At 37.2% G+C, this 23,717-nt stretch overlaps 1 protein-coding gene across 4 annotated transcripts in view; it reads left to right on the top strand.

Annotated features, from left to right (window-relative positions):
• The window catches only part of LOC131688424 (uncharacterized), a 295,752-nt gene that overhangs the window by 111,182 nt on the left and 160,853 nt on the right, over positions 1-23,717 (top strand). For all 4 annotated transcript variants that reach the window (XM_058972630.1, XM_058972633.1, XM_058972631.1 and 1 more), the window contains one exon: positions 1,415-3,146. In XM_058972630.1, coding sequence (XP_058828613.1) covers positions 1,415-3,146 — 1,732 coding nt within the window. The remainder of the gene's footprint in view (positions 1-1,414; positions 3,147-23,717) is intronic.

The raw sequence follows: 23,717 nt of genomic DNA, 5'->3' as shown, positions 1-23,717 counted from the left end.
AAAAGACCTTCAATAAATTATGTTTTAATGGGGAGGGTATATAGCAAATTGTAACATATGAAAACAGGCGAGTGAACAAGAACGTGTGTCGATATGTGTGATAGATAAAAAGCTATATTTTTAATGTCACCGTGGTCGTGTCCTGTACACAACCCTTTAATTTTTTCTAGGTGTGTAGTCTAACAGATGCCATTCCAGTGAAAAAAACAAGGAGCACCCATATGGAATAGTGTTCAAAACTCTATAGATTATTTTCTTATACAATATGTCAATGAACTCAAACGATGTAAACTTCTAAAGTGGGACAAATTTTCGAAAACTTTCTCAACAGTCAAGATCACATAAATTTGAAATCATCAACATTGAAGGTTTGGCAACTTCGAAGAAGTTTCCCAAAATAAAACAGCGCATCTTTTGATATACAAATTCTAGTGATTAATTCTTCTATAACTAACTGAGGAAAATTATCTCTTCATAAATGGTCAGTGACTTTGTGCCTTCAGCAAAGTTGTTGATAACATCATTTTAAACAATTTTGTTGAAAATATGAAGGCTACATGAATGCAGTATTTCGAGATATAAAACAATATTTAGGAAGAAAGTTAAAGCTTCTTCAATATAACTTTTTTGTGAGCTTCAGAGACTCTAATGCAATGTGAATTTTATTGTTTGTAAACCGCAGCAGAGATTTATCAAAAACAGAAATATCAGAATAACTTGTTTAAAAGGTTTTCTTTTACATATGGTCTACTATATTTCGATACACTGAATATTTAAATTATTCATGTCTTCAATAAAGTTGTTTGAAATAGTATTTTCGAAAACTTTCCTGAATACATTAATTCTCGAGCTAAATTTTTTTGAAGATTATATTCTCTATAATTACTTCTAAAGGATTAACCGCCAAAATTATTTTATTGAAATTTGACAGTTCCGCTTAAAGTGGTCGTGACCGTAAAAAAGTCATCGAGTATTTATTTTGCATTTTTTCATTATTCAAGAAACATTTTTCATTATATTACGCTGGTAGCAAACGGCTTGCACTTCTTCCTGTTAAGGGAGTGTTTACACAATACACGTTCAAAACCTTAACGACGACGTAGTTTTCCATACAATTAACAAATAAATCTATAAATTCATTGAAACATCAAGAACGGTGTGATAGAATTGTAATCTGATTTGGAGATCATAAAAACTGATAGTTTTTCAAATCAATGCATAAGTTCTTAAAAAATTCTACAAAATATAGAGTGGGCAATTGCGAATACTGAATATATTTCGATATAAAAGAATGATCTTATCATTTTGATTGGTGGATTTAATAAACCTTCATTTGATAGGTATATTACATCTTTGCACCCCCCTTTAGATTGTGTGCTATGCTAATCAAGTCAAAATCTCTCTTTCGTTCTAGTACAAATACCAGCACCATCGGTTACAGCAGTTCCCAGAAACCGGCAGACGTGGTAGCTGAACCGGCCGGAAATGGCCAGAAGCGTCCCTCGATTAGCAGTCAGGACACGGGCGTCGGATCGGATGTTGTGGTGGGCAAAGGTACCGGGCGGGAACGTGTAAATTCAACATCACACTATTCGACGGAAAAAAGTGGCTCCTCGGGTTACTACAGTACAAATATCTTCTTTGCCGGTGGTTCGGTAGTGGATGAACACATCTACTACGAACCGGTAGACCGCGGGCGCAAACAGTCGGAAGAGGGCGCAGGAAACAAACCTACGGAAACGGTTCCCAAAAGGGAGGGTATTTTGAAGAACAGTCGAGCTATTCAGGAGCCTCCGCCGTCTCCAAAAAATGAACGTCCTTTAGAACAGTACTACTATCCGGCGACGTTGGAGAACGTCCCGAACGATCAGACAATCATGCGTGCAAAGACGGTTGTCAATGAGAAACAGCCGGATATTGTAGAAGGTCCGGATGGACCCATCCCTAGACCAATTTGGCCGTCGGATGCCGACGATTCATTGGCCGACATAAACTTGGAAGCGTTTCGATTGCGACACAGTAGTCAACAAAATTTAATCGGGTTTGATAGCTCAGCGTCATCAAATTCAGATAACGAAATTTACTCGGTCAGTCAGAAAAATGCGGAAGATCAAGCGAAGAAGAAATCTCAGTACGAGGAGTATTTGGAATTTCATAACACGCGGAACATTTTGGAGCAGATCCGGGGGAAACTGGATACACTGCTGGATCAACGGAATGAGAACCTGCGAGCAAATTCTGGAAATGATCATACGATGCCGACACCGGCAGAAATTGAGCTGGAGGAGAAAATAGCCAATTTGAAAGCGGATCTTGAAGAGTATCTGCGTTCTATGAACCAACAAAACGAGAACGAGATTAATCGGTTCGTTAAGGGAATGTCCAAAGATGCCAAGGTAATGGCCGTTCAAAATGCTGTCGAACATCGGAACCGCTCACGAAGCTCTTCAATTCAGCTGGAGAATGAATATGAGGTTATGGACAATCCAAGACCTCGTCAATCGTTTTACACTGTACATCCTCAACGGATTATGAAGAGTTATTCCAGACAGGAAAGAGGACCAGCTGATCAACAGTCGCATTTTGAGACGGTATACGTGCAGGATGGATTTGATATACGTCAGTTAAACCGACCGGTTCCAAATCCGTTTGCTCAGGAAGCTCGCACGACGCAGATTTTACACAGCCAGCAGCAGAACCTGCGGGCTATGTGCAGTCAGAAGCGTTACCTAACTAGTGATGAAATAAAGGTGTGCAATAGTTTTGAGGGTCGCGGACGAAGACCGAGCCGAGTGTCGATTGAGGTGCCCGGTAGGGGGAGGGATGGTGTTCATGTTGTGGGTGGTGGTGGTGGTGGAGGAATGGACGGTCGTCATAGGCGGCAGTCGGAAATTAGCAATAGTAATAATCTAGGAAAAAGTTCTGATGTGAGTGGTTTTACGCTGCAACGAGTGATTTTGATGGAAAGCTTAGGTAAAAGTGGGAAGCTATTCGGTGATAAGGAAAAGATGCTGCTAGAGTATCATCTCAACAAGCCGAGCTACTGGGAGCTGTACTATGGTGCTAACCGTGAGGAGCATAATCCACACCACACGCTGATAAGGAAGGTGAAGATTGGAGGAAAGAACGCGATATCTGTTTCTTATGTAAGTATCTTAATCTACAATAATCGTTCAAGGGTACCTACCTAAAATCTTCAATAACTCCTGCTCGTTGAGTATGATTAATAGTAGATCGTTAACCTTTCCCATTCGTGCGGATATTTGTGTTGTTTTGTTTGTAAATCCTTTTCGATCCGCCGACGCATGGTATAACTGGCAGTCACTAACGTTGGTCTTTACTCATCTGTTCTGGATTGCATTCGGTATTTGCGTCGGAGCGTGTGCCCTTGTCTGCGTACGGTAGATGGGAAATTTATAGCTGGCAATGGAAATGTGTCCATGATATTTGGACTGGGCGCCAGTGTCCAGTTGCAGACTGACATTTCGAGGTTGAAATGCGGGAAATGTCGCCTGTTTGCTGTTTGGGACTTCTTGATTTATGGTATATTTTTTATTCTGTTCGAGGTGAATGTTAAGCACATAATTTACTGGTGGTCAACTAATAGCCATCTGAAAAATTGGTTAGTAACTGCACTCGATATAATTAGTGTGGGACAAATGAAACTGTCTGCCAGATCTTTGACAACTGATCAAATGTAGTAGTGTGTTGAGGTCATGTTTTAAATTTAGTATGTCACTACCATCCTAGGCCGAATTTGAACGCTTTCATTCGTGTTCAGAAATAGGCGACATTTCACCTACTTCGACCAGCAATAGAAAAGAAAGCACGTTTTTGCTGTCCAATTTTTCACAATCTTGTTCTTCAAATGATTTTTAGTTGTCTTTTGTTATTTTTATTAACATGTCATTTTACATTTAAGTGATACAGAAATCTTCTTTTCATCTTATGGGTAACTCTTGTTTTGGTTATTTAGGTCTTTTCAAATTGGAATGGTGATTTGCCGATTTTACAGAATTGGTTGGCCAATTTTTCACAACAAAATATCTCCGATATAATGAGATGAAACACGAAAAAAATCCGCAGTTCAATATTTCAACATTGTAACCTCCTAGTTTTAAAATATCCAAAATGTAAAAACAAAAGAATTTGGCACCGCCAAGCAAACGCATTTTTGCCTATCAAATAAACGAAATGAATAAAAAAAACTAGTTCGACCGAATATATACATGGCGTTACATTCGACTGTTTGGTTGGGTTACTGTGATTGCTTCCTGGACATGTTTTGGTTTTGTTTTGATACTTGTTCATAATTTGGGAATACACAGCCGACAGTTAAACGAAGTTCATAATCACAGGAGCTTATTCGTGATTTTTGTGACTTTTTTTTTTTAATTCGTTTATTTGGCTCATAGCGGTAGCTTAACGGAGCCATGGATCTTTTATACGTTTACAATACATGTAAAAATAAAAACACAAATAAGAATTAATTAATTGGATCTCGTGCGCGCAACTTTTTATTGCGAGCGGAGACCTTTTTTCGCGAGGTCTGTTGGCAAACAGTGTCAGGGGGGTCATTTAATTCTCCCTTCTTTTTCACGTCCCGGTCGAAGCTGGCTTGGTGTCCGGGATCAGATGTTCTCCCTTGCTTCTTGCACTTATTGTTGATCAGTGTAAATCCGTCGTCATTGTTACTGTATTCGTTGCCGATGTTGCTTACAGTTGCTTTTGGGGTGCTGCATGATTCTTTTGCGGTTGTCATAATGGTCTGAACAGCTGCCACAAATTTGGCCACCGTTTGTGGTTCAGGCATTGGTATTGAAAACTCTGTTTTAGGTTGGTTTGCCGTAGTTGAGTTGGCAATCGGTTGAGATGCATTTTCCTCTGCATCTTCCGCGCAAGGTTGTCCATGATGAGCTGTCTGATTACAATACTTGCACGTAGGAGTTTGCCCCTCGTGGGTGCATAGTGTAGTTTGCATAATTGTAGTTCCGTGAGTATTGAGTTTTATTTCCAAGTAGGAGGGTATAGGCCTTTCAACCCGCATCCTCACTACAAAAACGCCGTTAGGAGTACCCGGGAAGAAGTTTCTCCAAGTATCAGGTGTAACAGATTCTACTTCTCCGTATTGCGACATGCATTTTGCAATTGGCTCAGGAGGGGTACGAGGTGATAGGTCATATAACCTTACATCTATATAATCATTCTCAATGTATACGGGAATCTTAATTCCAACGTTGTTACTTTCAACCACGTGTTTTAAATTGTTCTTCAAAACGAAACGCTCGGCTTGTGCTAACGTGCTGAATGATATTAACACTACATTGCGAAGATGATGATACTGAAGGTACAAGACTTCCGCAAGCCTAAGTTGCATTTTTACCTTCAGAAGGTATTCCACTTCACTAAAACTCGGTCGTTTTAAACAAAATTTAAAGTCAACGACCGCTGCGTTGGGTCGGAGTAGAGCTTTTTCGTCAACTTTACTCATGATGACAAGAATAATCCGATATTTCCTTTGTTCTCGAGACAATGCACACTAGATCGAGAGGCCTGTTGTTCACTTGGCTCGATTGTACGTCTGACTGCGGCAGAAGTAGAAAGTAGACTCGATTTTTGTGACTTCTTATCACGTTACCGTGACATTTTTTTCATGAGTATACCATCGGAATTTTCTGTCAGAGTAGCGCGACCTATATTCAGGATTGCGGGATCTTAGTCGCGATTTTCGTAATTTCTATTCACGATATCGTGATATTTGAGGCATGATTAAAGTGATTCTTGCTCATGATTTCAGGATCTTAGTCACGATATTGATATTTTAACTACGAGTAATATTATTTATATTCATGATTTCAGGATCTTAGTCAAGATTTTTGCTATTTGCAATTTTAGTCACGAGTAGACTGATGTTCATGATAACAGGACCTTAGTCACAATTTTTGATATTCTTGTCACGAGCAGTAGGGCATTGCAAAAAAAATTTTTTTTTTGAATTCTCAAAGGCCCCCCCTCTCATATTGTGACAAATGTCAAAGTAAGCTCAGATGCCATGTTTCACATCATTTGGACAATTTTAGACCCCCGCCCACTTCGCTTGAAATTTTTTGAAATTGCTACTATGGGAAAATATGGAGGAAAAATACATTAAATGCTATAACTTTTGAAATAGCAATCAGAAAATTAAAATTTATACCTGCTTTGGAAGGAAATAATCTAAGTATTTGAATGAAGATATAATTGTTTCTTGAAAAATACGGGAAAGTGGGGTACTGGGTCATTTTGGCCCCAAAATCCCCTATTTTTAATGATTTTTCTGCTCCGTGATGCAAATCATACATATTTTGTAGTTTTTCTAATAAAAAAAATTCTCAGAAATCGAACGGAACCCTTTTGACCTTAGTCCGAATACGAGAAGTTGGGGTTAAATGGCCTTTTGACATTCATATTAAACTACATCATTTTCTCGTGAATATATCTCTATTATTCTTCACTCAATTTTCATAAACTATACCTTGTTGAATGTGGAAAATCCTTAGGATTATAACAAAAATAGATTCGTTACCGGTAAAATTCAGGAACATCAAATTATCTTACATATAGTGTCGATTTCACATTTTTATCATAAAATCGCACATATTAACTCCATTTAACAACAAAATTCTTATTTAATTTACTACTTTTATTGTAAAATATGCTTGGGGATCACATGAGAAAAGTTTCATTCCTGGAAAAATAGGGGAAGTTGAGGTATTAGGACAAATAATGAAAAAAATGAGATTTGTAGAGTAAATATCAAAAAGTTTGATGTTTCTGAATTTTACCTTTAACGTTTTTATTTTCGTTTTATTTTTAGAATTTTACACGTTCAATAAGTTACATTTTATGAAAATTGATTGAAGAATAATAGAGATATATGCACGAGAAAATGATAAAGTTTAATATGACTGACAAAAAGCCCTATAACCCCAACTTCTCGTATTCGAACTAAGGTCAAAAGGGTTCCGTTCGATTTCTGAGATTTTTTCACATTAGAAAAACTACAAAATATGTATGATTTGCCTCACGGAGCAGAAAAATCATTAAAAATAGGGGATTTTGGGGCCAAAATGACCCAGTACCCCACTTTCCAGTATTTTTCAAGAAACAAATATATCTTCATTCAAATACTTAGATTATTTCCTTTCAAATGAGGTGTAAATTGTAATTTTCTGATTGATACTTCAAAAGTTATAGCATTTAATGTATTATTCCTCCATATTTTCCCATAGTACCAATTTCCAAAAATTTCAAGCGAAGTGGGCGGGGGTCTAAAATTGTCCAAATGATGTGAAATTTGGCATCTGAGCTTACTTTGACATTTGTCACAATATGAGAGGGGGGCTTTTGAGAACTCAAAAAAATTTTTTTTGCAATGCCCTAACGAGCAGTGGCAAGAATATCAAAGACTTAAGGATCTTAGTCACGATTTTCGTAATTTTTTTGCATGTTATCATGATATTTTAGTCTAAAGCTTACTTTCGAATTTGACACAGTTTTATTATGATATTCGTAGTTTCTCTTTGCCGTATCGCGATCTGTTATTTTTTGGTTATTATCGGTTTCTTTACTCGGAATACCGTGACAACATGAGCAGGAATATGTAAGTGTGACTGATTCGCGATATCCTATTCTAGTTCACAGAATCACGAACACGATTTATGGCTCTATAATGTTTTTCGGTGTTTAGCGCAGTTTTCTTTTGGTGTCAGAACATCACACTGAACGTTATCAAATGAATATTCTAGGTCTCATAAATTTTCTTATATCTACTGTTCGTACGTCTTACCGGTCGCTAGCAGCTGGACAAATATGACATTTCATGGAATAATGAATTGAAGGAAATTGGTTCGTCAAATATTACTCTAAATTTTGTGAAATAGTTGACGTGAAAGTTTCATGATCATGTTGCATGATATTGAAAATGATTGGGGATATCTGCTGGATATCACAAGCATGCAAGATAGATCGTTAGTCATATACTAGGAACCATGCACTAGTTCACGAATCCATGAACAATATTTCGTGAACTATTTCACATGTCCGACGTCGGTACTATTGTACTCAGGAATCAGGAACCAGTGCACTACTACATGAAGAATAATATTTTATGATTTTCACGAACTCGAATAGCAAGTCGAGAGTATTATATTAGGAATCATTAACCAGTTCACGAATACCTGAATAATATTTTATGATTTTATGAATTATTTCACAAACACAGATATTGGATCGTGACTAATATATTAGAAATCATTATTTAGTTCACGAGGATTGAATGGATGCATGAATAAAATTCCGACTTCCATGAAATGGTTCACAAGAAAGTATCCAGACTGTTTTGATTTTATGAATTAATGCTCCCAAAGTTATGAATAACTCTTATGCTTATGCTAATGCTCCCAAAGCTATGAATCACATCATGAGTCAACCTTTGGTTTTATGAATGATGTTTATAAAGTTGTGTACAGAAAATCAGCGTGACTAAAGTTCATATACCAAAAACAAATATTTCCACTAATAAAAGCGTTACGCGGGCGTTACTGAAGGTAAATTGAACATAATTATAAAACACACGATTTTTGTTCATGGTCGTGTTTTCGTAACGTAAAAACGTGATGGTTCCAGAATCCATGGCACTTTTTTTTACAATTTTGGGAACATTTTTTCCGTGTACAGACAATGGCCCTAATATAATGCTTAAACTAAGAAAAAGAATCTCCCCTTTATATTCGTGGATTTATTCTGTTATTTCTCAACAGAAATCCTATTTTACTATTTATTAATATATTTTCTGTAGTTTTTGAAGATAAACCATGTGCTAATTACAGCAGTATAAAACACGAAAACGGCTTTTTATTAAAGCTTAGCTAAAGATAGTTCTTGATAAAATTGTACATTTTATTGGATTTGTGACAAAAATACAGTTCATAGAATGGGTAAATGACTTGACATGACGCCATCCTAATATTAAGGCAAACTGTTTGTTTTGCTTGGTTCAACGTAAATTTGTTTGAATTATGCCATATTTCTCCTTAGTGGAGAACAATTTTAACTATAAAAAACTATTTTTCCATTAAGGAGAAACACATCTTTGCGTATGAAGAGTACAAAGCCTACAATTACATTAGTTATGGAATTTGCATTTCGACTTCGTCTCATCAGAATCCGACACTAACTTACTGACAGGACTAAGCTGGTGCCAGATTGACGTTAGATCCATAAAACGGTGACACAATTTGTGTTCTTGAGCAAACCCCTAGTGAAGCGTTATCTCCCGCAAGAAAAGAAGCTCATTTGTGCTCCTCACGCGCAAAGATGGTTTTAAACAATTTTCTCCTTAATTGAGAAATTGTTCTCCACTATTGTAATGACTCGTTTTTATCAAACAACCGGAAAATTTTGGTTGATAAAACGGAGAAATTGAAAATCGGGAATTTTTTTCAACTTCCTTTGCCCATCCTACATAATTAGGGGGGTAGGCGTAGCGTAGCTGGTTAATCGATTGCCTTGTACGCAGCACACCTGGCTTCGAGTCCCGACCCTCCGCACATAGGGTTAGAAATTTTTCACAAGAGATTTTTATATCCCGAAGAGGCTAAAACCTCTATAATTGAAATCAAAAAAATGCACAATTAGAAGCAACTTGAGAATAACCACAAGTTGTTAGTTTGTAAAATAAAATTAGCCCAATGCCCGACCAGTCCAAAAAATCGTATTTAACCGAACCGTCCGATAGTCCGACTTCCAAGCATAGGATCGATCTCATATTTCCAGATAGACTTATTATGAATGACAATGTATTCTGTCAACGAAATTTAACAGTTAATCTCCTTAAAAGCGCGATGACGAAATTATTCTTTGATTAATTAGATATAGAGTGTTGGTAATTAATTGCCATTCTACGCCTTTGTTCCAAATTTAACAACTAAGAAATACGCAATCGAAGATGAAGATCTGGAGAGAAACTGTGGATCAAATAAAGCTATCAAAGAGTTTGGAATCGGCACACGTATTTTTCATAGAGATGGGCGATTTGAGTCTGGTCTGTGGCAATTGAATTCAAGCAAAAGGACCAACATTGGGTAAACTACCCTACATTTTGACTGATATCTAACAATAAAGGACCCATTACCTTGATTAAATACAATTGTAAGATTGTTGGCCTGGATTGCTGGTATAAAAGTACGAATTTACAGGAGGTTGGCAAAATCGGGTACAAAATGTTAATAAAATCTGAGCTTGAGCTTGTGCGACCACCCCTGGCTGCACCGTTATCGATCTGGACTAGCTGAAGTTGCACAGAGAATAAGTAGATAATTATGCTTGTGAGTAGCGAAACATCTTTCATTGTGCAACTCCTGGTAATTCTAAAGTATTGATCAATACTGGCGCCAGCTAGACCCGAACGTAGATCGCGGAAGGAAAGGGAAGGAATGGTTAGTCCGATACTTGCTTTTGCTAGAGGCCGTATACAACTGCGCACGCCACAAGTATCACGGGAGGAGCATATTTTTGTTAGTCAGAGTATAGAAGTTGGATCACTTCTTCTTTACCCACGGGTGAATGAACTATAAGGTTAAAACACGTCTTCAATAAAATCAATCAATCAATCAATCAATTCTTCTTTACCCACGCCAGAGAGGTGACTTCACTATTTGGACTAGATATCGATCCACCAAACTCATAACCGGGGACCATCGGCTTTACTTCCCTTCCGAAGGAAGACGTGACTACAGATTTTTCCCCTCAGAAAAATCTCAACGACCTCGGCTGGAATTGAACCCAGGCAAATTGGAATGAGTGGCGGTCACGCTTACCACTCAACCACCGGCGTCGTCTAAAAATTTTAATAAAATGGCACTGGGGTGCATAAAAACGGGAGTCTATAAAAACGGGTCGAAACTGTAATAGGGAACATAGCATAGCGCATCTTGCATCGGCTTGTTAAACCAAACCAAATGTTTCGATTTCATTAGTTCTCATCAGCTTAAAATGAGCTTTTTTCACGCTTGACTAGGAGTTTGCTCAGGAACACAAATTGTTTCTCCGGTTTTTGGAGCCAACGCCAATCCGGCGCTAGCTTAGTCCTGTCACTAAGTTAGTGTCGGATGCTGATGAGATGAAATCGAAACGCAAATTCCATAACTATTTTATATTTGTTTGTTTTAACTAAATCTGATAAGCAAGACCGTTGCAATTAAACAAAGTGATAACTACATTTACTCCTTATTTTATTATTCAGATAACCCGTTTTCCACCTGTCCTCAAAAATCATCCGGGATCTGATTCATACTATGTAATTCCGTGAGACATTTCTGATTTCATTTTTGTTTTGACGTTTCTCGTCTGAGTTCGACGTACGACAAAATCGCGGACTTGGCCTAACATCAAACGAATATGCAAAAGACGTTCGTCGGACGGGTTCGGGTTTTGAAGGCGAACTGCCTCTGGAAAGTTTCCGATGTTTTTTTCAAAACTCGCGCATTGATAGTTTTTTGGCCTTTCTCAACTCAGCGTTGTATTTGGTGAGAGCGGTTTTGCGGTCTGACCAGTTATCAGTAATCTTCGATTTATTGAACAGGCGCCTAGCTTCCTTCCTAAGTGTTGCAGATTTTCAATCCACCTAGAACGTGTAGACCTCATTACAAGGGGGCAACTGTTATTATAGGCGATTTTGATCTGCTGGAGATTGGATCTTACTTGCCGTTCTTAGCGACTGTTCAAGGTGTGAGCGGAATACACACCAAATTATTTTCCTTATTTCTGTGCACTGTGAGTTTATTGATTTCTATGGCGAACATTATGTGTCTGTGATCCGACAGACTAGGTTCATCAGAAATGTGCCAACTTTTTATCTTTTCCGTTATTTGAGCGCTGCATAACGTGAGCTCCGTTCATAAATGTAGATACAACTCCTTTGTTACATACATTGCCATCATTTGACGAAAGGTATTCTGGTATATATATCCGTACTACCCCATAATATGTGCTGTACATTGGCATCGCATCCAACGATGAAGGACTTGGTTATGCTTCTGTCGTACTTTATGAGGGTATCGATTTCAGAAGTTGGTGCTGTATCCGCATCGCCAGGGAAGTAGGCAGGCGCGATCACAATCTCCTGTTTTCCCGTAGCCGTCGGTGCTTCTACTGTCATTGCAACGATGTCTCGTTGAATGAATTCTGTAATTGGAGAGAATTTTATTGCTCTGTTTATCAAAATTGCAGCTCTTAGAGTTGGCTGGTCGATACAATATACTAATCTGTGAGCTGAGGAGTTTAAGCTAAACATTTTGTGCTTATTTCCCCACGGTTCTTGTAGAAGAGCGATGTCTAGGCGCTCTTTGGTGAACCTCCGGGCAAGGACGCTTGTGGCACCTTCATCCCCTTTATTGTACCGACGGCTAGTCACAGACTGTGTGCTGTTCAACGTTCTAGTGGCCTGTGGCAGCCTTCAGCCACTTAGCTGTATCTTTGTCTACACAGGTGATTTCGAGGTACCCTTGTTTGTAGCTCTGCTCCATGACGCTATCCATCAGCAGCGCATCGAGTAGCATTCAGTTGTTCATGGCTGAGGGTATTTGCAGGGTACCCAACCGGAATGATGGCCATCGAGTGCGACTTAGCCATTTCGTTGAAAGATGGGCGCTGTTCAGTTTTTAGTGTCTGTCTACGATCCTGACCCTTTATTTTTTACGTTACGGTTCCTTCCTGCACCCACTGTTGTTCGGCGACTCCGTGTCCGTCAAACGCTGTCGCTTGGATGGTGCCTTCCCTATTGGGAATTTTTCCAACTCTAGCGCTTCAGTGGGTTTGTTGCCGTTTCTCAGCGGTCATACAGTGATGAGTTCTTTCTGTTCCTCTTGTTTTGTTTCTTGGAGCCCTCCAACCCACCGTTTGCTCTGCCGGACTGGTCTGTGTCTTCCTTGGCCACTGTCCGATCATCGTCTCTATCTGGAGAGTTGAGAATGGACGAAGTGCAGGACACAACATGCTCCAACGAACCAGTATTCAGCAGCGCTCCAAGTTAGCTTTCCGCGCAATCCTTCTCCTCTTCCACCTCCATCGCCACAATCTCCTCCAAACTCATGTTCACAGTGTTCTTAGTGTTTTCCGTTTTGTTCCTACGAAAAGCTAGGGACAGGGTAAGGGCACAAATACTGTAGGGTGCGCCCTGGTGCCCCACAGGCTCCGTACGCGGCTTGGTATTTGTCATCACTTCGGATCCCAGTCCTAGTTTAACGTAGGGTTCGAAGTGTTGATGCCTCCCCCCCGCCTCCTCGCCATTCATCCCTCGGCACGGGTCGCGTCACACCTTGGATTGGGGCATAAATTTACGGTACCGGTTTTGACTGATATACATATACATCATTCGTCTCAAAGTTCTTCCAAAGGTTCCACGGATGACGAAAACCTGGAACAACGCTAAAAAACCGACAGAGTTCTGATTGCTCATTTCAAATGGAATCCGAACATTTCGATGCAGGATTTGGACAAAAAAAAACTTGATGTTTTGCAAAGTTTCGTCCAGAGGGCCAAGAAACGATCCGGATTGAACTCGTATCCAAATCGGAAAGAACTCCGTCAGAGTCTTGCCAAAACGCGCCTGAAAATTCTATACGACGCTACTAACGAAATACTGGTGCTGCGTCATTGATGATGCGACCTACATCAAAGCAGATTTCATGCAGTTACAGTGACAGAAATTTTTCGCGGGACAAGTTTGCTGTAGATGACAGTTTAAAATGGAAGAAGCTGTCGAAACTCGCTTCGAAGTACTTGATTTGGTAGGCCATACGCACTTGTAGCCAGCGCAGTGAACCATTCGTGGCTATATTTACATTTACATTATATATACAGATCGTTTTTTTTATTGATTAATTTATTTGATATGGTTAAATGCGTTAAATGGCTCCTTGGTTCTTGTGTATATACTTAGAAGATCTAAACAATCCAAATTGAAACAGAAACGTTATTGGCTGTCGCCAATTGATTTTTGTAAATCATTCATTTCTCTTTCGCTGTCGAACACATTTATGTCGTCTCCTCAATACTGCCATGGTGCTCATAATTAAAGGTTCTCTCTTGGATATTACGAATGTGAGTGTGAATCCGTCATCGTTAGCATTACTGTCCTTGCTGATGGTGCTGGCTATTGATTTTGTGGTACTAGACGCAGTTGGTTATCACAGTTAACACTATTGGCAACCCAGTAGCCACAAATTTGGCAACTGTTTGAGATCCATGGATGTGATTTCTACAGAGGTACTATGTTGACTGTTATCAGAAAGGTCAACCTTCAAATACAATTAACAAAAGCTATGTAGTTTATATCAAAAAAATGAAAAATATGTAATCTGATAATGATATAGCGTCGATCGAATTCAACCACAGCTATTTGGACAGTTAGTTTTCCAATAAAGTGATATTTTATTGGCACACCATTAACGAACTATTGCCAGCTAAAAGTGTAAACCGTTTTATGGCCTATTCAATCTTAAAAATCATTCCTAACAAACGAACGTATCGAAGCACTCAATCTTTTCTAGATTTAAAAATTATTTCCAAAGAGAATTCTTCCTGACATCTAAACAAGTTGGGTACTACCTTTGGATGATGTTACCGTGATGACCTTTTCACGATGCGACTTTTATGACCACTTACTCGCCGAATGCGATTGACCACACTGCTGGTACGGGCGAGTCAATAAGCAACCTGTTTGGTTCGGTGATGCTACCATATCTCCATATATGACTCTGTGGCTGTGGGTCGAAGGTAAATAGTCGCCCATAAACAAGTGATTTTTTTCTAGCTGTGTGTTTGCATTAGAAATCTCCTTGTCTGGCGTAGAACAATGATGCACGGATGCATCTGAATTAGTTTGAATTGTGTTTGTTGTTTAAACAAATCGATTCTAATCGTATAACAGGATGAAACACATTTAGCATTAATAATATTCAAGTAACTCGGTACTGCGATTGATTAAAAACATCTCAATATCGAACAGCTTTACAAAACATCTCAATTAAATTGAGATTTCATCATCATTCCTGCTATTTGAGTCCACCACATACAGCTGGGCAAGGGAAAAGAGCATTTACTAGAATCAATCGTTCTCTGTCACCCGGCGTGGTCTGTCTATCTGGCAATTACCTACAGCAAAGACTCTTTCTACACGTACCCGGTTGGAAGCAGGCTGTTGTAATGATGAATGTTTTCACAGTTGGACCTGCGCAAATTACTCTTGCGCCTTAAAACCTGTAGCTCGTGGTGCTATATAGGATGTCAACATTATTGTTCGTCGATGTGGTTAGATAACTCTAATGAACTTAATTGCCTCCGATATGTAGTGAGGCTGGTGTTTGCAGCTGTTGGGAGTAGACTGTTTTGCTTGCCAGACTCGTCGGCCAACGGCAGATGATGTTTCAATGCAATAGTTCGCTTAACCATTTTATGGCATTTTAATGATGTGCTGCCTATTTTTAATTCCCCAGCATGGATCGTCTCCAATTTTTTAGACGTTATTAAGAAATTTTCTAAGGCTTACGCATGTAGAAGTGGCACAAAATGATTATTTGTAAGTTCAATTTTAAATTGGTCTGTTTATACAAACTAGGAAATAAATAAAAATAATATTTAGCGAATAATATTACGCGCACAGCTACCACTTAAGTGAGGTCTGGTTTTCGTAATTCAGGACAACCATGCTCCTGACCGTTAAATTCTTCTTCTGGTTCTGTCTTGCAGAGCGGAATTATACTGTTTCGATCTTTTCCATATTATCCATTGTGTCGATTTTCAGGAAATCGGAAATGAGTTCTGGTGGTAGATCTGCAGTTGTTCCAGGATTCTCGGTTTCATTCGAAAGCATGCGACCCACTTATGGATTACACTTCTTTGTAAAACTTGGGCGAATGTCGCACAGTGTAGGATCTTCGAACAAGTGTCGGGAAAAGCCAAACATGTTGCTTAATTTGGCTAAAAATTGCACATGTAGCTAATTTTGGATCGCTGAGCTTATTTTTAATGTAAAAAAATATAAAAAAATGATATATATTTTTCCATGCAGTATTTTTGAACATTTCTTTTTTTTATAATTTTTTTAATTTGATTACATTATTTTGCTTGCATTACATTTCAAATTTAGTTCAGCCACAAGTGGTGACTTTTCATCCCTATTGTTTGCATGATTCGGTTGATTATTATTAAGATATAATATGCTTTCACAGTTAAGTGATTTTTGCAGTAGGACGTTTTAAACATACCTGTCATGTGAATAAGGAGCTAAACAAATCTAATAAACAAACTTAAAAACTATAAAGAGAGCTAATCGTTGCAATTGGTGATTGCAACGATTTTTGTCGGAAGTTGCTTATAATACTGTTCGTCATAATTTATAATGTTTCTATGTTTGCGAGTTTGTGCAACTCGTTTGTGCCAAACCAGGAAGGACGCTTAAAAATCATTTTCAGAATTTTATTCTGAATCCTTTGAAGCGTTTTCTTCCTAGTAGCACAACAACTTGCCCAGATTGGCACTGCATATAGCATTGCCGGTCTGAATATTTGTTTATAAATTAACAGTTTGTTCTTTAGGCAGAGCCTAGAATTCCTATTTATAAGAGGGTATAAACATTTTATATATTTGTTGCATTTTCTTTGGGTTCCTTCAATGTGATCCTTAAAAGTGAGTTTTTTTTATCGTAAATCAAACCCAGGTATTTAACTTGTTCTGACCACGTTAAATTCAAACCATTAAATTTAATAACATGGTTATTATTTGGTTTAAGAGAAGAAGCTCTTGGCTTAGGCGGAAACACAATCAATTGTGTTTTTGCCGCATTAGTGGAAATTTTCCATTTTTTCAAGGAATTATTGAAAATATTCAAGCTTCGTAGCAGTCGACTGCAGATAATACGAAGACTCCTACCAGTGGCTGAGATGCTAGTATCATCACAGAAAAGTGACTTTTTACAGCCTGTAGTTAGATTTGGAAGATCAGAGGTAAAAATATTGTATAGGATTGATGCGACGCTTGATCCTTGAGGGACGCCTGCTTTAACGGGTAGCTTATTAGATTTACAATTCTGATAAGAAACCTGTAGGGTACGGTTAGTAAGATAATTTTTAATTATCTTTATTATGTAGATTGGAAAATTGAAACCCCAGATTTTGGCAATTAATCCTTTGTGACAAACACTGTCGAAAGTTTTTTCGATGTCTAGAAGAGCAACTCCAGTGGAATAGCCCTCTGAGATATTTGCATTTATCATGTTAGTTACTCTGACAAGTTGATGAGTAGTTGAATGTCCAATACGAAATCCAAACTGCTCGGGTAGAAAAATAGAATTCTCATTGATATGTGACATCATTCTAGTTAGGATGATGTTTTACTAATATAAGAGAGTAAACTAATTCGTCGATAGCTAGATGCTTCTGGCTTTAAAATAGGAATAACCTTGGCATTTTTCCATCTTTCAGAGAAGTATGCTAATTCAAAACATTTGTTGAATATTTTGACCAAGTATCTCATGGTGATTTCGGGAAGGTTTTTTTATTTGGTGTCTTTTAGTGCTCACATTCGAAATCGTGATAATTTATGAATAACTCGTAAGTTTAAGATAACAGAAATTCAGAGTTCTCAGATTTTTTTATAACATTTGACACATAGAAAAAATTCCCAAAAAAAGTAAAAAGTGTTGAAAAAATCCTACTTATTTCGTCACAAAATACAAAACATGTATTTTTTATATTCAGGCCGGAGGATGTCCGTTGTGAGTGATATTTTTTCTTGTAGTATTTTTCAGTATCTTTCACATCGAATCGAATTGTTTTCCACATATCAGGTGTTTAAGCGTAAATCTGCTGTTTTGTCAAAAACACATTTTTTACATTTCTTACAAAAGAAATGTATAGGATTCGCTCAAACTTTGAAAACTTTTTCCGATGGCCGGAGGGCCGAGTCTCATATACCAATCGACTTAGCTCGACAAATTTGGACAATGTTTGTATTTGTGTGTGTATGTATGTATGTGCACTAATGTCATGTAATTATCTCAGCAACCGCTGAACCGATCTTAACAAAATTAGTTTCAAATGAAAGGCCGTCGCCATTTGACACTATTATTTTTGTTTTTCGAAATGTTGTTTACTTTCTGAGATATGGATGATTCTGTCAAAACACAAATGGTTTAAAGCAAATAGCTTTCGAACAAAGCAATGCAGTCGTATTGTGTGCACATTAGACTGCCCAGAAAAATGATGAATTTTTGAAAACTCAACCGGTCAACCCCAGATTTGATTCCTAGTTCCACCAGAAGTACTTGCTCCAAATTTGAAGGAAATCGGACAAGTCTACCTACCGGACCAACGTGCCTGAAGTTTGTATGTGATTTTTCGACACTTTACATGGAGAAGACCCACTAACTCGCATTTTTGCCGCTAAGTGACACTGTATGCATCGTATAATCACTGTAAGTGAAAATAAGAAAGATAATTTGATTGTCTACAACTTTACCGAAGACTGCTAGTGAATTCAATTAAAATCGATTTCACAAAAAAGTTCAGTTCGCGGGAATCGAGTACTGATACACAACAATGCACTGCTAGGCCCCATGCAAAACTGACTCAGACATCACTTCACTAAAAGTTTAATAACTTCTTTTAACAAAGCTGAATTCACTAGCAGTCTTCGGTAAAGTTGTATTTTCACTTACAGTGATAATACGATACATACAGTGCCACATAGCGGCAAAAATGCGAGTTAGTGGGACTAGGAATCAAATCAGGGGTGAGCCGATAGCGGTCATATTTATTTATTTATTTATTTATTTATTTATTTATAATCTCAAGCAGCTTAAGACTACTGTCTTTTTATTGCTACAAAGCTTTTCTGGTAATTTTAGTCTAATCAAACCACAACGAGCAGATACAAATGTCATAATTTAATTAATTTAAAAAAACTACACTAACTGAAATACTCTTTACATTGCTTCTTAAACCTAAATATTGATTGGTTGTCTTTCATTGATGATGGCAAAGAATTCCAATGGTAAACACCTCGCACAAAAAAAGAACTTCCATATTGGGCAGTTGAGTGAGCTGGAATAATGTAGTTTCTAACGCGAACACTACGGAACGGCCTAAGTTTTTCGTACAAATATTGTGGGCTTTTTGACATTACTATTCTGTGCAGAAGTATGCAGGATCGAGCTTTAATATAGTTATGAAAAGAATAGCCAATTGACGTGTGTTGCAAGTGAGTGACATGATCAGTCTCACTAAGATTGTAAACAAATCTCACACAAGCATTTAATGCTACTCTAAGCCTATCTTGGTTGCGAGCAGATATATTAGAATGCAGGAAGTCACAAGAGATAAAATGTAACTTTTAAATAATTTGAGTTTAGTATTTTGATTTAGCAATTTCGCTTTTAAACCAATTGTACGTAGACATGCATATATTTTGCCGCACTGATTCATAATATGTTTGTCCCACTGAAAATTGCTTTGTATCGCATAACCGAGACTGGACGCAAGCTCAACAAATCGAATCGGAGCATCGCCTAATTTTAAACAAGGTTGTGACATGTCGGGATTGCGCGCAATCAAAATTGCATTTGTTTTACTTGCATTTAATTTCAATGAGTTTCTAGAGGCCCAGTTGCTTATTGAGTTAAGATCATCATTTAAAATGTTGCTGATTACATTAATTGAAAGTTTACTACAATCGAAATAAAGCTGGACGTCATCCGCGAACAAATGTACAGAACAGTACTTTATTACCCCAGGCAAATCATTTATATATAAACTAAATAAAATTGCGCCTAATACTGATCCTTGAGGCACACCCGAATATACTGGCAAAAACTCCGAAATACTATTGTTGGAAAAAAACTGCTTGAAGGCGTTTGCTGATATATGAATAAATTAACTTGGTTGCGTTTCCTCCAAAATTAAATAACGATTGCAATTTTGAGCATAGAGTACCGTGAGAAATGCTATCGAATGCTTTTGAAAAGTCCAATAAAATCAGAATAACCTTATTATTTTTATCGAGCACAACTCCAATATCGTCGCAAATCTTTAGCATGGCTGTCTTCGTACTATGACTAGAACGGTATCCGGACTGAAAAGTTGAAATTAAATTTCTATCATGTAGGTAATCACATATCTGCTTCTTCAAAATGCGTTCGAATACTTTAGATAGTGTACATAAAATGCTTATAGGCCTCAAATTGTCAAATTGGAATTTAGATTGGCTCGTTTCTTTAGAGGAATAATTTTGGATTTTTTCCAAGCATCAGGGAACGTACATGTGGATATTATGGTGTTGAAAATGTGCTCTAGTGGTTTCAAAATTAGTGGCAATAAAAGTTTTATAAACATAATTGGAATCTCGTCAAGGCCTACAGCATTTGATGTAACATCGTGAATCGCGTTTATGATTTCAAATTCCTGGATATTGCGGAATTGAAAACCATTTTCATTGGGCTCACATCTGAAAAAATTACCGGGAACATCAGTAGAAAAATTTCTTGTAAAAGATTTGTTTATCTCATCTGCGTTAAACGCGTTTTCAGTATTCCTGGAGCGCGTAGAAAATCCCATTTCTTTAATCTTTTTCCAAAAACATTTGGGTGTAAGGTCAGTATTAATATAAGAATTATAATATTCTTGTTTTGCTTTGACAACTAACTTATTTGCTGTGTTTCTCAATTGTTTATAAATAAGAAAATCTTCAGAACGTTTATATCGTTTCCACCTTCTATAGGAAATATCACGGTCAATCATGGCTTTTTGGATAGATGGGTTGAACCAAGGATTGTAATTGCGAACACCCTTCCTAATTTCTCGTAAAGGAACAGAGCTGTCATGGATTGAATTCGTATAGTTATTAAACAAATTGACTAGTATATTCGAATCGTTAATAGAATAAAAGTTTTCCCACTCATATTTTTCGAACTCATGACGAATTAAATTAGGATCCGTGTTTCTATAATCGCGATAATAAAAGATATCTGTTGTCGTCACTGTTTGAAAATCGATTGAAGCAAAAATCAAGTCATGATGTGAAATGTTGGGGACACTGACTTGTCCAAAACGTAACACCTTTTCAAGCTTGTTCGTGATTAACAGATCAAGCTGTGATGATCCAGACACATGGAAAAATGTAGGTTCATAGCCAACATTGCTCAAGGAAAGCGAAGACAAGGTTTTAATAAAACGGTCAGATTTTGAACTCTTACACAACAGATTAGTGTTGAAATCTCCAATAAGCAGTAGGTTGTCGTAAGTGATGCCATAGTTTGCTATTTTTTCATGAATTAATTCAGCACAGTCTAAATCGGGATGGTTGTAAAATAGTCCTATTAAGAGTTTCTCATGGTTTACTAAAATCTCAACGAAAACAAATTCAATCGTGTGCGAACGAATTTCAACAAATGAAGCATCTACCAATTTGTATTTGTAGCTTTCTTTGAGATACAACACCAACCCACCTTCAATTTTGTTCATTCTGTCACTCCGCACAATATTATATCCGCTCACATTGATTAGGCTAGAATCTTTCGTTTCATTCATCCATGTTTCACACACACATGCAATATCCACATTAGAAATTGCCACAATTTGACGAAGTTCGTCCATTTTAGTCATGCTTTTGGCACACATGCTTTGCATATTCAAGCAGCAAATAGATAATTTGTTAGCAATGAAAGCCGATTTTAAAACAATTCCCGGCAAACAGATGCTTGTGGAGGTGTTCAAATTAGTTGTACTAGCCATTGTCACGGAACATTAAGTCTAAGAAGCAATGCATTACGAGCTTAAAACTAACGCTAATAAAATCCTTTAAATAATACATTCTAACATTCACAACAATGGAGCAAACATAACCTAGAAAAGCTTGTAAAATGTAGTCCATATAAAATAGTTTATGATTACAATCTTCTATATGTGTACTATATTACAATGAATTACAAATCGAACATTTACTATCACGTTGACGGGAACAGCAACACCAACAGCAGCAGAAACAGCAACCTCATCCTCTTCACGCAGCATAGCATAGCATCACGGTGTATTTATTAGAACAATTTTATGCAAAAAAATTCAGCATCTCTGAAACTTCGGAATATGAAAGAATGGGCTTTCCCCTTTCATTTGAAACTAAGATCAAAATAATCCGTCGGGGGGTCCAGAGCAACTTTTTTTTTGAAGTTTTTTTCGTAACAATATAGGTTTTACCACTGGAGATAGTTCATATTTCTGTCCCTAGATGGTGCTTTATACATTCGAACAACACTAAAAGTGAGAATTTGATAGAAAATTTAATTGTCTACAAGTTTGTTGACCACTAAAAACTGATCTGAAATCATCCGGAAAAGTTGTTTAAGATTTTAACAAAGTTATATCTAAGATAGTTTCACACGAGGCCTAGTGGTTTGGAAATATGTTTTCTCGCACTTATTATATTACCAAAAAAAAGAATTGGGTTTAGTGACATAAAAATATTAGACGGGATTCATTACGTTGACAATTCTAATTGAACTTCTGAAAATTAGGATGTTTGACAGAGCCAGAAAACTATTTGTGCTTTTGGTTTGTAATCTTTCCCGATAGGTTCGAAGGGACTACCATTCATCGGAAGGTATTGCTTGGTTACAAGGGTTTGCTTACATTTATGTTTTGTTACACGGGTGTTTTAGAAAGGACCATACATCGTATAATTTAGGTTATGATCGCTTAAGTCAGCTATTATAATTCCGTTCAAGATGAAATGTTGGGACACACCGTTTCTAGTTTAACGCAAACCACAGCATTAACTGTCCAAATTAGTGGCTAGTGTGAAATGATTTATTCAAATTTTCTCCGCAAAGCATATTGTGGCAGTTGGATTTTACGGCCATTTCCTATCAATTATGTGAGATATCGTTACTAAATTGATCCTAGATTATGCGATATGTATTACTTTTGAAAACAAAATATGATTTAAGTACAACAATAACCTTATATACATAGAAGTCCTAGAACATATCCCAAAAAAAATTATCTTGATCCAAAAACTCAAAGTTTTTTGTTCACTATTTGTCACATTGAGTTAATTTTGAAAACGGATAATCAGCGTTGCAATGAAATCCGCGAAATATTGCAATGGTGCGTTAAAAGTTTCATTGAGTTTGTTCGAATATAAAAGTTGAAGTTCAGGACAAGTCAATTTTATACGAAGATGCTAACAGAGTAGGAGATTCATGTAAGAATAGTTATCAGTCATCCCTGAGGCCAATGGAAAAAAATGAAAAAGATGGCATACATAATTGAAAAGGCTGTTTCTGCGGGAGGAATCACTTACCATCATGAAAAAGAATATTAATATCATACTAGTTTGGTCAACACTTATCTAAAACTTCTCATCCCAAAAATATGAATGGTGCCCTGTATCAGGGAATTATAATTTTCAGCTAAAAGATGACTTTACAAGCTCTCAAATTCCGCTGAATTCACTATTGAACTAAACACAACTATTTGGCAAATAAAAAAGTGCTTGTGAATTAACAAACCACTAGGTCTTCTGTGAAACTAACTTAGACTTAGAATTCGTTAAAATATTAAACTACTTTTCGGGATAATTTCAAATCGGTTTTTAGTTGGTAACAAAGTTGTAGACAATTAAAT

The sequence above is a fragment of the Topomyia yanbarensis genome, chromosome 3 (assembly GCF_030247195.1).
Source record: "Topomyia yanbarensis strain Yona2022 chromosome 3, ASM3024719v1, whole genome shotgun sequence".
Classification (NCBI taxonomy): domain Eukaryota; kingdom Metazoa; phylum Arthropoda; class Insecta; order Diptera; family Culicidae; genus Topomyia; species Topomyia yanbarensis.
The sequence above is the reverse complement of the archived record's forward strand: the minus strand, read 5'-3'. Positions and strand labels throughout refer to the sequence as shown.